This window comes from Syngnathus acus, chromosome 16 (genome assembly GCF_901709675.1).
Source record: "Syngnathus acus chromosome 16, fSynAcu1.2, whole genome shotgun sequence".
Classification (NCBI taxonomy): domain Eukaryota; kingdom Metazoa; phylum Chordata; class Actinopteri; order Syngnathiformes; family Syngnathidae; genus Syngnathus; species Syngnathus acus.
Window position 1 is genome coordinate 3,814,398 of NC_051101.1, and position 15,796 is coordinate 3,830,193.

Below are 15,796 nucleotides of genomic sequence, written 5' to 3' on the forward strand. Positions count from 1 at the left end.
CTTTGCCTAATTATTGTAAATTTAAGTGGTTAATTTGTAATTTGACCTCCAATTTAAAATCATATTAAGCCACCCCAAATTTGTTTACTTCATAATATTGTGCTAGTGTGCGTAAGTAAGTGACCTGCAAGCGTGCACAAAGAATAACAGGACATTATTTAAAAAACAAATTTATTTTCTTCTTAAAAAATAACCCTCCCCACAGAGTTTCCATTACTACTATCACATAGAGAGCCAAAAGAGCGTAACGCTTCCAAGTCCTTTCATTCCAAATCTATTGGGAAGTGCTATGACAAGGATTGTTCTTGATCAGTGGCTTCGATATTGCTTAGTCAGATGGTGAGGCTGCCGGCTGTCGTACATACAATCCGAACCCCACAAACCCACCTGCCCCTCCCGCTTGCCTGCCCGTCCGCCCCCTCTTGCAAGGTGCTTTGTGGCTTCAGTGAGTGAGAACTGCATCTGGTTTCAGCGGTGCAAGGAACTGCCGCGAAACTTTGTATCATTATTATCTGGAGAGGGCGGAACGGACGAGACGGCGGGAGAGTACTGGCCCCCGAAAAACTGTGACAAGGCCTGGCGAGTGGTGAGCCAAAATACATAACAGGTTAATATCATATATTTATATGTACAAATCACCTTCAACACAATGACGGGTCAGTAAAACATCGTACAAAGGCTTTTTTTTTTGACAATATGCGAGTCCATAAATGTGATTTAAAACCCCCACAAACGCCTTTGGTGGGGCAACCAAGGTGGCATTTGGACCAAAACCTCTTTCACACAAAACTAATCGGCAAAAAGACACGACATTTCGAACCCAAGGCGAGATAAGTTCGCATAACTGTCTGCGCTTTCAGAGCAAGAATTTTCCATTTTTGGAGGTAGTACCAGATCCGTAAGATTGGCGGCACCCGCAGTAAAAGTGCTACTTTTTCCACATCACTAAAAAGTAAATTACAGTATTTGCAGAATTTATTTTGCCACTGAAAATGAATACATCTAACAAAAAGTAAACAAGTGTGAAAGGGGCTTCGGTCTCCACAGACGAGTCACAATACTCAAGTAATGTGGTGGTGGTGTTGGGGGGGGCAGATTTTTGTAACTACTTCACAATTGAGGCAAACAGGCAACGAAAAAAAGTGGCTCAGATAATCCAGTTTTACAACGTGTTCCATGCATTATTATTATTATCATATTTAAAAAGGCAGGGTGTATTAATAAGTGGTCGCAACTCCCTTATTCGTGCCACCCATGCACACGGAGCACCAAGGGAGATTGGCTGACAAAAAAAGGCAAGGTTTCCCAAACTGAATCTATACATTTTCTTACACTAGGGGGCGCCAATCAGTTTTGCTCCATGCATTCAACTACTGGTACAGGGGTCAGAAAGCAATATGACATTGGCAGACTGGACCGCACTATTGTAACTCTGTGGCAGGTGCCATGGTGAAAAACGAAATAAATGCCTTTGACAAGTTTGGGAAACGCTGCGCTACAGGACTGCGAAGCGATAAACGCGGTGATGAAGGTGACGATGACAAAGGATGAGTGTTGAGGAACAAGTGCATTTGAAGAGGGATAGTCTCGAGAGAGTGTGCTTCTGCTGTCTATGCGGTGAGGTAAGAGCTCATGTATAGCTATAGAAGTGTGCGACTTAGTGTACAAAGATGAAGCCATTTGGAAGTCATAAAAAAAATCTATAAGTAAAACAAAAAGTGCCTTGTAAATCTTTAAAGAGCATACAGACAAAAATCATAAAAACGAGCTCCCTGTTGAAGTGCCTCCTTTTTCCATTGGTTGTTTGTTCTTTTTTTGGCTGGTTAATGATGCTGGTTCAGGTGCACGGGGTGCAAGTATCTTTTACACACCAAGGGTGGGCAACCTGCGGACCACCATTGCGGAAGAGGCAGGCAAAAAGGTTCCCCGCCCCTGGCTCAATGCAAGGGTCCCTCTATTGTTATACTTTGCGAAGCCCTCTAAAGGCTCTAAGATATGCTACACCCGCTTAGGAAAGTGAAAATGGCAGCCTAGACGCGCAGGCACCTACATGCTAAACGCTAAGTGCTAAAGTAGCTCAAGGTGGGTTTTAAAAAAAAAATGAAACAATACAAGAAGAATAACATTATTTGTAAAAACAATGAAAGTAAGCAAAGGATACCCAATCCTTGTGATTTTGGAACACTGGCATCGGGATTGGGTTAAAGAGGCAGCACCGCCTAATTTCCTCCATATTGCATACTTACTTGCGAGTGTGAAGGTAGTACACAATATTACATCATAATACAGACGAAAAAACTAAAACAGTCCCAGTCGAGTAAAAACAAAGGAACAATCGCAATAATAATAATAATAATATTCATAACCTTTTGAGTGGATGAGGCTGGAGAATGTTTTGAAGATTGGATCGATATGGCGGGCTGGCTGGCTGTGGGTGGGTGATGAGTCGTGGGCAGTCACACAGGGATAAGGGAAGAGGATGAGGTGGTCATAGTGGCGGAGAGCTGCGAGCCCACTTGGGCGTAAGGGACATGGCGAGGGGAAGCGGTGGCTGCCTTGCTATGCAGCTCAGGCGAAGTACATGGTCCTCAGGGTGTCGTGGTGGATCTGGACCGCTTTAGCTAGCGCCTGGGGGTCCCGGCCGTTACTCTGACCTGACACGTGACTGCCCTCCCCGCTGCAAGCACAAGATCAACGGTAAGTACTTGATATCGGCAGATGCCAACGAGTCGGTCGTGTTCCCAACCTGTCGTGCTCTTTGTCCACAAGATGGTAGCGGGCACGGAAGGCCACGAGGCGGGCGTAGTAGGCTGGCGCCGGGATGGACACAGAGCGGGTGCAGCGTACGTAGGTGTGGCACAACTGGTAGGTGAGGATCTGCAACTCGTCGGCCGTGAAACGATTGTCATCCCACAAGACGTAATAATGCGACGGCCGGCTCGTACCCTTGACGTGGACAAAAGGCAAATTGCATGAAATGTAGAATCCCATAAGGTGTTGTGGTGAATCATCAAACTACCTGTATGCCTGCGTGGCTACACAGGTAGAAGTCAAACTCAAAGGGGTGAGTGATGCTGGTGTCCACTGTAGTGCCAGCGGGTATGTTCCCGCTTTTTCCGATCTGGTAAAACAAAACAAGAAAGACGATACTATTAATAGAAAAAGGGTGAAAATGGTGGGGTCAGGCCCGAGAAAAAAAAAAAAAAAGCGCACCCTTTCAGATTTGTCGGCACAGAAGAGGCGCGTGTGATGGCGCTTCTGCACCACAATGTAAGTGATGCCGGGCTGGTAGTCCTTCTCCAGCTTGATGCAGGCGTCCCTGATGGCCAGCAGCTCATAGTGGAGAATCTGAAATAAAAACATTTTTATTTTTTCCCAATTACATAAAAACAAGGTAATGTGAAATATGTTGCTAACCAAAACAAAAACACCAGCACCACGTATTTACAACCCTCTTGCGCAATTAGACACATATTTACAAAAGTTAGCATTTAAGTGGTCTCTCTCTCGCTCGACCTGCGGCAGTTGGCCTTCCGGAACGCCGTCCCTGTAGAAGATGATCCTGGTGGGCTTGAAGCGGGTGGACTTATAGAACTGGATGAGCAGCTCGCGCACCATGTAGGACAGATCCTCGATGATCTCCTGCCGAGGCCGCTGGACCCGCACGGTGGCGCAGTAGCGGCTGGGGTGGGCGTCCATGCTGCCCACCACCTATAAGAACCAACGAGAAGAACAAGGCAGCATGAGCACCTCTTGGTGGCTAACGTCGGGAAGCAAGGGAGCAAACGTTTGCACTCAAGGGCCACTGAACCAGGTTTGTGTTGCTGATGTACATGACAACAATACAAAAAACGATATTTTACTAAATTTTTTTAATTATAATTAATGTACTGGTAATGATCACCAATTAAACTTCTAAATTAATGCAACAAATATTGCAGGACTCTTTTCAGTGTAAATGTCCGAAGAGGCCTACGTTTTTTTTTTTCTAACTTTTCCAATTGTTGATCCAGAACAATGATCTCCGTGCAAATCATTTTTTTTCTCCTCCCTCCTCAATGCTCCCAAACCCAACATGTGATTCAAGCATCTGTCACTATCACTAGGCAACATGGCAACCAATCGCAGCTCGGCTGAAGTCAGCGGCGGCTGAGGGGTTGACGTCATCTCAATTTTTCAACGTGACTCAATGTGATGAGACATTTGCTTCCTTGTATCCCCTTACCGACGACACCTTCCTCATGCTCTGTTTTTTGTTCCCCTTCAGCTTAAGAAGATGCAACCTTTTATTGGTATCCGCCCATTTTTCCATTACCGGAACACGTGAATGACAGATGTCTCCTTTTATCTCGATGATTCAAACAATAAATGCCACTAAATGTCAGATTTGTCCGTTTTTCCTGTGCAGACTACTTTTGCATTTAATGTGCAATAAACATGAAAATCTGAGCCTTATCTATCACATCAAATGGATCAATCATTGCCACAAATTATTTTCTGATTGTATCTTTGTGTTTTGTATCAGTATCAGTGCTGTTACAACAGTGGTTGACTACAGCAACGGAAATACGACGTTGAAACGCTAATGCTCGAGTTGATAAACCACGGCATGGCGCTTATTAATTTCCAGCAGTAGCTGTAATCTGCCACTAGGTGTCACTATCGTTCTGGTAGCACCTTCCTGCTCCCTTTCCGTTGATACTTACGGCAGTGATGGAGGGTTTCTTGCCGTCTCCAGCAGGAGGGTGCGTCACATCAGCTCCCAGGAAGATAACCGGCTGCTGGAACACCGCTGACCTGGAACAGGGAACACGAGTAAGACCCAACATGCATCCATCATATACGAGTTCAATATTAAGGAAATTGTTTTGAATTTCTTCAGCAAATAGTTTAGTATTTCAATGTAATTGGCTTTACCTTTGGTGCGGCACCAGGATGTTATTGATGCCTCCCAGCTTGACGTTAATCTTGAGGCAAAGGTTGGAGAGGGTCTGAGGGGACGTCTTGACCACGTTCTTCACCTGGACGCACTGCGTGGCCATGCCCAGCAGGGTGTCTCCCACGCGCTTCACCTCCGCTGAAAGTGGAGATACGAAATCAACTCCGACAGTTCACGTCGGGTTAAGATGACATCATCCTCGTACCGTAGACGGGAGTTTTGCCGGGCAGGATGACAATGATGAGCTGTAGCCCCGAGTAGGTGTTCTTCAGGTGTCTGAACATGGGCTCCACGCTGTCCGCTCCCTGCGCGTACTTGCAGAAGCACGGCTGGCCTTGGATGGGCATGCCGGCGTCCTTGGAGATCTTGCGTAACTGGTCCGTGAAGTTCCTTAGAGGACAAAATGATCATTCATTTGCCCTCTCTTTTCATGCGATCCCTCAGAGTTTGGGATCATTTAAAACTTAAAGATGATTAAGCACATGGCACATTCACTGTGTAAATGAGGCTGAGGCTAACTTTGGCACTTACTTCAGCACCTCCTCTCTGCATTGCTTCTGCGGGGCAAAGCAGGCGATGGCCCACACTTTGATCTCGATGCCGTTGTAGAACTGCTTGCCCCGCATGTCCCACACGCCCTGATTTGGGGTGGCTATGGCTCGGTTCTGTCACGGGACACAACCAAAACATGTTCACCAGAGTGTTTTCAAAGTCGTGCCCCTGGTTGTTGTGGTCAAAATATTTACCCGTCCTCCGTACTGCAGGATCGGGGCTGGAAGCACTCTGCCCGTTACTTCAGCCATGTCGTCCTTCACCTTGATGCCAAATTCCTGGATGTAGGGGTCGAGGTTGAAGTTGGCGTTCTTCATCTGCAAGAGAACCAAAAGTCATTCAGTTGGTCGTCGGAAGTGAAGTTAGCAATTCCAGCTAAGTGGTTGGACTCACCAGCCGGCTGATCTCTTCCTGTCTATCGGGCGCCGAGCGAGCAGTCGCTTTGATCATGGTGGACGTCTGATTATCCGTCAGCTTCTTGATGCATCTTTGGCCCGCCACGATGTTGCACACCTGCCGCATTTGGGGCGGAGAGGTTTTTAAATCCGCTCATGATGGGAAAATCATCAGCACGTGATAGGCTTGACTCACCTCTAGGGGCAGATATGTGTGCTTCTGCTCCTGCCCCACCTGCAGGCAGGGCAGGTGGGGGTATTTTAACTGCAGGTTGTACTTCTGCTTGAAGTACTGGGCAACAGTGCATTCTACGGTCTGCCCGCTTTCGAGCTGGAGGGGGAACCTGTAAGAAAGGAAAATCATATTTTTATTGACACACAATGTAACAGGAGGGCTATAAAAAAAAAAAAAGCAAAATTCAGATCCAGCTCTTGTACTGGATCTTGGTGAATAGCGCAGGTGTGCGTCATTTGTTCCCTTTGGTGGATGACTAGCAAAGATGATCTTAAAATGACCTCAGCGTCTCTTCAAATGACAATTGTGGTTGCAGTGAGACATGGCACGCATCATCACCATTATCATCATCATGGCACTTACGTCTGATGGCTGGCAGGACGTCGGGTGACATTGCATACACGGTACTTCCTCTTCATTTGCCCACAGTGGGTCACTTCCACCTTGAGGCCTGGCGAAGCGGGGTATACGAGACCTGACACTACTAGATATTTACGAATTATTTGCGTCGGCCGACGTTGAAAATCCCCCACCTTTGATCTCTTTGGTGAAGCGAACCCGTTGCGAATCGGTGAGGGTTTTGGGCTGCTCATCTATGTTGCGGATGTCCAGAACTTCGCACATGAATTCGATGACAGGCTGGGCTTTGTAGAAGGCGGTGGCAGACACTGGAGGGAGCCAGAGAACATTAGTGAGGAATCCAGACCACAGCACTCTATTTATTTATTTTTTCTAGGTGGGGGGGGCTTTTCTAAGTCAGGGCCTTGTCACTCCTCACCGTCGATGTTGAGCATCATCTTCCACATGGCGGGCCGCACCGACTGGTGGAAGCCGAACCATACCTCCCGGCCACCGCCCAGAGGGTGGTAGTAGCCTTCTGGCGGGGAGAAGAACGAGCGGCCCACAGGAGTGTACCTAAATGGAAGTGTTGACAAAAACAATGAACTGTGTGAGTGTGTGTGTGAGAGAGAGAGACAAAGAGAGAAAGAGAGAGAGAGAAAGAGAGAGAGCGAGAGAGAGCGAGAGAGAGCGAGAGCGAGAGAGAGCAAGAGAGAGCGAGAGCGAGAGAGAGCAAGAGAGAGCGAGAGTGAGAGAGAGAGAAAGAGAGCGCGAGAGAGAGATGACAGCATGAATTTATGTCATGTTAACACATGGCACATCACACATTTTTCATTGTTCTAAATTACTGGCAGGGCTCATATTTTTTCCCCCTGGCTCATATTTTTTCCCCCTGGAGTGTAGGAAGCTCTGCCAGAGTTCCAAATCCCTATTGGAAGCTCTAAAGTACATTCCCTTGTATAATAACAACAGCATACAAGTTGGTTGTTTTTGATTATTGGGTTGGAATTAAAATAACTAGTAACTGGGGAAAAAAAAAATTCACCAGAATCGATTCTTAAAATAATCGTATACCTCATAGAGGCCAAGTGACGCATGGCCACGTCCAGGGCTTGCACCGAGTCGAGGGGCACCTGTAGCCGACCGCTGACCAGCGTCTCCTGCAGCAGGCGCCATGACACCTTGGCCAGCCAACGGATGGACACCTTGAAGATTCGGTCCTTGCCCTCCCCTGGGATGGTAACCTCGAAATCCACCTGGAATGAAATGAATTTCCTCAGTGTCTATTTTTAAATCAACATACTGAACCTGTTGGAATGAAATCAAGGCATATACAAGCAATGGTAATTTTTTGGGAGGGCTCGATTTGGGTGGTGATGTGTTCTGGCAACACATTCATACCTTTTCACTGCCGATGGGCAGCGCCAGCACCGTGTAGATATTCTTCTTGCCGTCGTACACGGGCTTGCGGTCGCCAAAGAGCTGCGGCTTGAAGTGCTGCACCATGTACTCCACCACTTCCCTGCAAAGAGGTCATCAAACAGGCAGAAGAAAAAAAAAAGCGTTAACACGAGCCACCCATGACGCTCCGTCAGTTCAAGCCATCCCCTTGATCGTGGCGTGGTGCTCCATTGTGACGCGAGATGGCGGAATTATCAATTGTGCGTGACGCAGCTGCCATGGTCATGGGAGGAGGTGGGAGGAGGAGAGGACAAAAAAGAAGGAATGAAAGTGGGAGGAGGCAGGAGGTCATTTTTCAATACGCCAAAAGGGGGAAGGGTGCAGGTCAAAGGACGTGATCTTTGGATAGATTCTGGGTAGCTTTTATCTCAAAACCCTTGAGTCAAGAGGCAGTGAAGCTCAAAGGCTTTCCGGACTTTTAGAGGAAGGACACTAAGTTTTGCAGGGGTACGTTCATGCCACTTTTTTTTGTCATCTTGAGTTGAAAATGCTGCAGAACTTAAGACACACTGAAAAAAATGTCAAAACGTTTAAGTCCTCCAAGTTGAAGAAGCGCTCCATCTGACCGATTTTAAATACTATATTCGGTACTGACACATTTCAAATAGGACTGGCTTGAAACACAACATCAGCAGAATTTAGCATTGTGAGAAAAATTAATTGTCGTGGCTAAAACACCCCCCCTTTTACAGCAGACAAAGATGGCTGAAATTAAAAAGGACTGTCAAGAGAGCTCAAGACAAGAGAGTCAGCAGATTTCTCTCTTTTTCTTTCATGTTTGTTTACTGCCACTAAAAGCACGAAGGTGACAAATCACAAACAAGACAGCTCCTTTTTTTTTCTCCTTTAATCGATTTCATTGTCGTGGCTTTTTTTCCTAAGAGTCCGAAAAGACGAAAACAAATAGCTTCCCCTGTAAGAGAAGCACATAATGGATCTTTTTCTATTTGTGTGTGAACTGGAGCAATTATTTTTTTCAGGTCAATGTTGGAAGACATTGGCTGCTTTACAGACGCCACATCTGTCGTGGTCACTGCGACCTACCGGTTGACTCGCCGCGGGCACTTGTCCGGCTTAATGTCCACCTCGTAGTGGTAGACGTCCATCTTGGGGATCTCCACCTCGAAGTAGTTGGCCAGCAGTTTGATGGGCTTGCCCACAGTGCCCATTCCTGGCCGACGCGGGGCATGGAACACCTGCTGCAGGGGTGGGGGGAAGACCCCCATGGGCACTGAGGACATAATTAGTGGGAGAAAGAAAGGATGTCAGATTTTGTTTGACTGCTACTACCTTTGTTGGGCCAAACTCATTTTACAAAAATCATGGTAAAATCTGAAATTCTAAGCAGGACCTTTCCAGGCATCCCTCAAATATGAACTTCAAATTCTCCAAAGCCATTTTTCTTCACACATCTCCAAATTTCAGGCCTCAAAGAGTTTTTTAAGCAAAATGAAATTTGGTTAGCATGTCTATCACGAGAAGACCCACAAAAATTTCATAAGAGCCATTCCCAAAAATAAATGTCAAGTCTGCCATTTAACCCTAACCCTCATAGCTACACCAAAATTCACCCCCAAAACTCAATTTTACATTGCAATATGAAATTCTGTATTTATATCTCCTATCACATGTCAAGCATCCATGCCCAAAAGAATTTTCAGGTGGTTTAGTCATTTCCTGGGGTCCTTGTCTTTGAAAGTTGGTCCAATTGCTTTGCCAACTTGTTTTTACCAGACAGATGGGTGAGGCAAGACTGTGAAAATTTGGTACTCTCATAACTGGATGTGGGCAGAGCACAGTGCCCAAATTTGGGGACTGCCCACAAAACACCAAACTTGAACCAAAAGAAAACCAATGTCAGTATCAATACGTCTGGGGTGGGAAGTTTAGCAGTAACTCCTGCTTGCGAGGGGCCCCCATGTCTTAACCCCTCAAGTCCCCAGAGAACCCCCCTACACACACACACACACACACACACACACACACACACACACACACACACACACACACACACACACACACACACGCATGCATGCATACACACGCATACACACACACACACACACACACACACACACACACACACACACACACTCACTCGCGCCACCGTCAACAACAAAGACCCCAGCTGCCCCGTTCCTCCCTCTGAGACATATAAACACCGGGTGGCTTGACGGAGGGGAGTGCCCTCAGAAAACACGGGATAGCCTCCCCATCCCGCCGCACCCCCTCGGCATTCCCAGCCTCACCATGGAGACGCCACAGCAACACGGCATTGTCATGGATATCAGAAGACCTGTGTGTGAGTCTGTGCGTGAGGGAGGTTGGGGGCGCCTGTTGGATGAAAGGAGGAGCCGAGACCTTGGCCTCTTGGGTCCTGTGGGGAGCATGTTCCCACATCAGGCCAACCTGGAAAGGCCCTTCTTTAAATAGCTCCAAGGGATTTCCTCAAGGTAAAACTTACATGGCACGTTGTGTGCGTTCGTGTGTGTGTGTGTGTGCGTGCGTAAAGTAATGCCCTTGCATGTGGGCAAGGAGAGCGATCCCTTTTACATGGATTGTCTGCTTATGACAAAACTAAAATTAATTTCTCCTCAAATGATACCTTTCCAATAAATGACCCCAACTCACAGTGAAATGTCACAAAGTTTCCAATTGTAAATATTTCCAAAAACTGTAGTGTAGATTTGACCGAAAATCTTCATTCGCAGGCAGAGATTGTCATGAGGGCTCGGTATTATGCAAATTAGCCACACTGTTGCGTCACAATCCATAAAAAGTCAGAGAGCCTCGCTTACAGACACGTTTTAAGAAATAACCAGACATTAGCTTTACTTGGTAATTTAATTTCACATTTGGTAGGTGGGCAGACAACGCAGAAAGCCAAATATTTCTGTTTATAGCAAGTCAAGTCCATTTTACACAAAATGTTCAGTTTAAAACTAATCATGACAAGGGCCAGCGTAACACTGGGTCAGACCACAGTGGTGCATACCTTAATTTACATTTGTGACTCAAAACTCTTAGATCTCAAATCCTCATTTGTCATTGAAGTGTGCCATTAATACAGTCAAGCTCCCCCCAAAACACCAACGAAATGTTTTGACAAGAAAGTATCTGTTAAAGAAACAGTGTTCTGCTTTGTTTTTGAAAACACAGTGATAAGATACTAAAATAGAATGTAGACAATTACACTATTTGTGCATTTTGATCATTCAATGGAGATTGCGCCACTTCTGGTGTGCACATCATGGTTACTAGGGGGTAGTACAACACATGTAGGATGAAAATACACACAAAAACACAACTAAGCTAAACTAGGATTCAGTAATAGGTTGCTTTCTACAGAAGAAAATATGCCTCCGAGTATTGTACTATTCTATTATTACATTGTACACTGAGCCAGTGAACTTTCATAAGGCATAGTTGTGTAAACCTGGACTTCTATTTCTATTGGATTGCTAATGCACCAATTCAATTTTTTGTCGTGAACTCTCTAAATAATTGACCACTACCTAAAACACTATAATTAAATGCTCTTTTAAATCATCCCACTCTACGCACACGCACACACACACACACACACACACACACACACACACACACACACACACACACACAATAGGCAACTTCACAAATACTGAGGTGGGGCCCCCAAAGAGCCTCCCTACACATAAATTAACCTAAAACGAAGCCGTATAATAATACATATGCAGTCATATGTCTGGAACTCGAAATTATTAATGATAAAACACTAAGTGAGAATCAGAAAACTGTCAATGATCGGAGAGGAGGGCAGCCAGGGCTACTCGCATAGCTCAGCCAGATGCTGCCGGTGGAAGGCGGGCTTCATTCCCACGACCTCCGGGGCCGCCCCCACCCCAGCGGATGGTCAACACCGTTTAAGAGGCGATAAATGGGAAGAAATTCCCTTAAGAGTCCCTCCTTCCTTGTGTCTCCCTTCACGCGGTTGTTATCAACCAACGAGCCGGGGCCAGGCGACCATAGCTCGCCTTTTTCTTCCACAAACATAGATCCAATAGTTTTTTTTAAACGAATAATTTTGAAATATACATACCAGCGCCAGACGGTCCCGGCTCCATCCCATTCACTTAGCTGCGCGGGTACAAACTAGCTAATCCAGGGTGGTGTGGCCGAACCACCGGCCCCTTCAGGTTGGAAGGCAGCCCCCTCCTCACGCCGTGATGTCTTCGTCCCTCCTCGGTGTGTTGGACCCCCTGCTCTGAGCTCCCTCTGCCCCCCTAAAAAGCCCCACCAGATGAGTTACGAGGTTTTCAAAAAAAAAAAAAAAATAAATAAATAACGAAAGGGGCGATGACTGCCCGCCGGTCCGGTGTTCGACCCCCTCTTGTCTCCGGCTGCCGTTTGTCGCTACGGTGTCGCTCCCCACCAACCCACCTCGGGATTGAGCCGACGGTCCGCGGCGCTGGGGTGCCTCGAGCGGTGTGTTGTGGCTCGTCCCCGCCGAACAAAAAAGGCCACCCCCCCTAAGTCCCCCACCACCCCAAAAAATTAAAAAAAAGAAAGAAAGAAAATCTCAAACTTCTTCTCTGCCATCAAAACTGCTGGAGAACTTACTGACGTACCCTGGTGGTGGAAGAAGAAATTGCATTGCAGGTTCACCCGAAGTAACCCGTTTTTAAATTGTACGTAAATTACGTTCGCGTAAACTGCGTAAATGGGAACGCAACATAGTCCATTACCCTCCACTAACGTAAACGAAGGTCCTCTGAACTGCACAAAATTTCAATTTAATGGCAATAGGACAAAACCCAATAAATCAAATGTAATAAATAATCATTGTCACCATTATTCATCATTTATCCATCAATCTAGATAATAAACAAATCCGGGGAAAATGTATATTACACCCGGACATTAGAATAAGTGCTTCAGGCACTCTCGATAAAATTTAAGGGCAACAACACGTGTGAAAACAATAGTGAAAATCAAAACAATAATTAAAATTGAGCTGAAAAGAAAATAACAACAAAACACACGCCTTTTTAGAAAAAGTAATTATTGACGGGTTTTTTTCCTTATAATTTTTCAAGTCAGTTTGTATTGTAGCGTAAACTGTCAGTTTTATTAAATCATGCATTTTTAAGCGATTAATTATTATTTCCCCTCCACAATATCGATAAAAACGATCCTCCTACGTGACAGGAAGTTGGGTGACGTCACCTTGTCCAATACGGAAGCGGTCGTCATCGTAAAAAACGGTGAGTTGGAAGCCTGGCAAAATCTTTCGGAAATCTCGTCAATTTGTAATTACAGTTGTTATATCGTCTCTAGTTTGGGTGAATGTCGATGTCTACAGCGAAAGAAGCATTTTTGACGACGTTATGTCAGCGCGTTTGTGTTGCCGTTGTTCAAGCAATTAGCCGCGATTGAGCGCATGTTTCGTGAAACATTGCAGCGGGATGACATTTCACTGGAAAATCCTACCACTCAAATCATTACCATTAGAAAGAGATTTACTCATTTCTATTTGTTTATGGGCATTTTCCCTTCTTTTTCCCCCCCAAAGTCCCTCGCAGCCGAACATGTCGTGGATAAAGGAGGGCGAATTAAACCTGCTCGAGAAAATTTCAGCCAATATCCTCAAGGTATGCTTGGAGAAGAAAAAATCCTCTTCTTGGATTGCGCTATTGATGCAGAATGCATTTAAAATATCCATTGTGATGTGTCACAGTATTTGTTGCAAAGGCAAATAAATCGAAACTTTTGGTGCAAAGCTTGTTTTTGTATATATATATTATTTGAGAATATGGAGTCTTTTGCAAAAATATGATTTTGTAACAAGTGACCCCGTGCTCTTTCCCTTCCAAGGCGGGCCCCATGCCCAAACACGTGGCCTTCATCATGGACGGCAACCGTCGCTTTGCACGCAGGAAGAACATGGAGCGCCAGGAAGGACACATGCAGGGCTTCAACAAGTTGGCAGAGGTGAGCAATGCTGACATATGTGAGTGAAGAATTGTTGTCATGTGAACAGTCCTCACTTGTCTTCCAGACACTTCGCTGGTGTAAGCATCTGAACATACAGGAAGTGACCGTGTACGCCTTCAGTATCGAGAACTTCAAGCGCACTAAGGACGAAGTAGACGGCCTGATGGAACTGGCCAAACAGAAATTTGAAAGACTTTTGGATGAACGGTGAGTTACCTCTGTACCAGCAGAATATTTATATTTGAAAAGTCAAAAAGATACAACTGGTTTATGAAGCAAATTTGAAGCTTCATTTTTCCATCACTACAAAATGGTTCCTAGTTCCTACACATACCGTCAGTCTGTGTTGATACTCCATTTGTGTTAAAGAGTCTGTTCTTTGTAGGTTTATAATTGCAGGAAAATCTGTACTTATTTCTATTAGCCTGTTTATGGTGTTTTGCAAGATATGTTAGCATTGAGCTAGCAGTTTGGTCTAAACTAAGCCATCCCCTCTGGCTTTGAAAAGAGGAAATGAAGATGAGCATGCAGCATGTGATGGGTTTTTTTTTTTCCCAATGAATGAGACACTGTGTGTTTTGATGTTCTTTCAACCACAGGGAGAATCTGGAGAAGCATGGAGTTTGCATCCGGGTGCTTGGCGACTTGAATCTGCTGCCGTTGGACCTCCAGCAACTCATCGCCAAAGCCGTGCTCGCTACACGAGCTCACAACAAGTACGCTGTCGTCTCCCTTCATTAAGTCTTTTTTTTTTTTTTAATTGAAAAAAAGGTTTTGAAACACTTTTTTTTCCACAGGTGCTTCTTGAATGTGTGTTTCGCCTACACGTCACGATATGAAATGACCAACGCGGTGAGAGAGATGGCTTGGGGGGTGGAGCAAGGACTGATTCAAGCCAGGTAATGTGCGCGCTTTGAAATGTCAACTTTTACGTGACTCAAGAGAACGCGCTTGTGTATGTTAGCGACGTGTCCGAGGCTCTGCTGAGCGAATGTCTGTACAGCAACAATTCTCCCAATCCCGACCTGCTCATCAGAACCTCGGGCGAAGTGCGCCTCAGTGACTTCCTACTCTGGCAGGTGAGGATGACAAAGACTTTTCATTAATTTTTTATTATCGTGAGTATTGATAATACTCCCCCCTTCCCTCTTCCTACTCAGACATCCCACACATGTTTAGTGTTCCAGTCGGTGCTGTGGCCCGAGTATTCCTTCTGGAATTTATGTGAAGCAATTCTCCAGTATCAAGTCAACCACAAATCAATTCAGGTGAGGCTTCGGTTTTCTTTTTCTTCACAATTGTGTCTGTTCCACAACACTGTACCTAAAATGTTCATATTCCAGAACGCACGAGACATCCACCGAGCGCACGAGGCGTTGCAGCAGCTGGAGGCGGACCGCGCCTCAGCCTGCTCCGCCGAGTACCTGCAGCGCCACGGCAACGGCAAACCCGCCGACGCCATCCGCAGGCAGGAGGCGTTGTCACACTACGCCACTCAACGCCAAGAGCGAGTTCGTCACTTCCTGGAGGCGCTCGCGCACAAGCGGGACTCTTTCTTTACTGACTTATGTAGCGGTGTGGCAGCGTAAGAGCGCCTCGTTGTGCACCTCCACCTCTTCTTACAAGGGCTTCTTCTGCTCGGTGTCCAGAAGGGGGCGACATCAACCCCTATGGGGCTATAGAGTTACTGGCATATTTATAAATGTAGATTCAAATGGAACGCGTCTGGTCAAAATGTAGTTGAAGATGTTAATCGTCGTTGAATGCATGCTGTGGTTTGTGGAGTGAGCGCTGTGCCGTTGTAATTCGGTTGATCAATGGTATCAGTGATGTGATGTTGGTGACATAACTAAATTTTGACCAGTCTTATCAAGAAAGATTAAAATAATTATTGATTGTCAA

The 15,796-nt window shown here is 45.8% G+C and overlaps 2 protein-coding genes across 4 annotated transcripts; one reads left to right on the forward strand and one right to left on the reverse strand.

Annotated features, from left to right (window-relative positions):
- Nucleotides 1-154: 154 nt before the first annotated feature.
- ago1 (argonaute RISC component 1) lies at nucleotides 155-12,435 on the reverse strand. 2 transcript variants are annotated; one of them, XM_037274022.1, is made up of 19 exons: nucleotides 12,000-12,435; nucleotides 8,966-9,152; nucleotides 7,862-7,982; nucleotides 7,535-7,716; nucleotides 6,900-7,036; nucleotides 6,655-6,789; nucleotides 6,485-6,572; nucleotides 6,083-6,230; nucleotides 5,885-6,004; nucleotides 5,686-5,808; nucleotides 5,471-5,604; nucleotides 5,145-5,329; nucleotides 4,918-5,077; nucleotides 4,707-4,797; nucleotides 3,517-3,711; nucleotides 3,214-3,348; nucleotides 3,020-3,121; nucleotides 2,747-2,946; nucleotides 155-2,677 (listed from the first exon to the last, which is right to left on the reverse strand). In XM_037274022.1, the coding sequence occupies exons 1-19, from the start codon at nucleotides 12,022-12,024 to the stop codon at nucleotides 2,569-2,571; spliced, it is 2,577 nt and encodes an 858-aa protein (XP_037129917.1). In that variant the 5' UTR covers nucleotides 12,025-12,435; the 3' UTR covers nucleotides 155-2,568. The 2 variants fall into 2 exon arrangements, with proteins under 2 accessions (XP_037129917.1, XP_037129916.1); XM_037274021.1 differs by having other exon boundaries at nucleotides 6,485-6,596.
- Nucleotides 12,436-13,102: 667 nt separating this feature from the next.
- Nucleotides 13,103-15,796, forward strand: dhdds (dehydrodolichyl diphosphate synthase). 2 transcript variants are annotated; one of them, XM_037274023.1, is made up of 9 exons: nucleotides 13,103-13,164; nucleotides 13,483-13,551; nucleotides 13,775-13,891; nucleotides 13,941-14,101; nucleotides 14,494-14,610; nucleotides 14,692-14,793; nucleotides 14,859-14,973; nucleotides 15,055-15,162; nucleotides 15,238-15,796. In XM_037274023.1, the coding sequence occupies exons 2-9, from the start codon at nucleotides 13,489-13,491 to the stop codon at nucleotides 15,481-15,483; spliced, it is 1,029 nt and encodes a 342-aa protein (XP_037129918.1). In that variant the 5' UTR covers nucleotides 13,103-13,164; nucleotides 13,483-13,488; the 3' UTR covers nucleotides 15,484-15,796. The 2 variants fall into 2 exon arrangements, with proteins under 2 accessions (XP_037129918.1, XP_037129919.1); XM_037274024.1 differs by having other exon boundaries at nucleotides 13,104-13,164; nucleotides 13,959-14,101.

Excerpts from the sequence above, each read along its gene's own strand:
- dhdds (XM_037274023.1), top strand. The coding sequence starts at position 13,489 with ATGTCGTGGATAAAGGAGGGCGAATTAAACCTGCTCGAGAAAATTTCA. Across the intron at positions 14,611-14,691 it reads GCTACACGAGCTCACAACAA|GTGCTTCTTGAATGTGTGTT; the intron begins GTACGCTGTCGT and ends TTTTTTCCACAG. Across the intron at positions 15,163-15,237 it reads TCAACCACAAATCAATTCAG|AACGCACGAGACATCCACCG; the intron begins GTGAGGCTTCGG and ends TTCATATTCCAG.
- ago1 (XM_037274021.1), bottom strand. The coding sequence starts at position 12,024 with ATGGAGCCGGGACCGTCTGGCGCTG. Across the intron at positions 7,037-7,534 it reads CGTCACTTGGCCTCTATGAG|GTACACTCCTGTGGGCCGCT; the intron begins GTATACGATTAT and ends ACTTCCATTTAG. Across the intron at positions 3,122-3,213 it reads GTGCCGACAAATCTGAAAGG|ATCGGAAAAAGCGGGAACAT; the intron begins GTGCGCTTTTTT and ends TTGTTTTACCAG.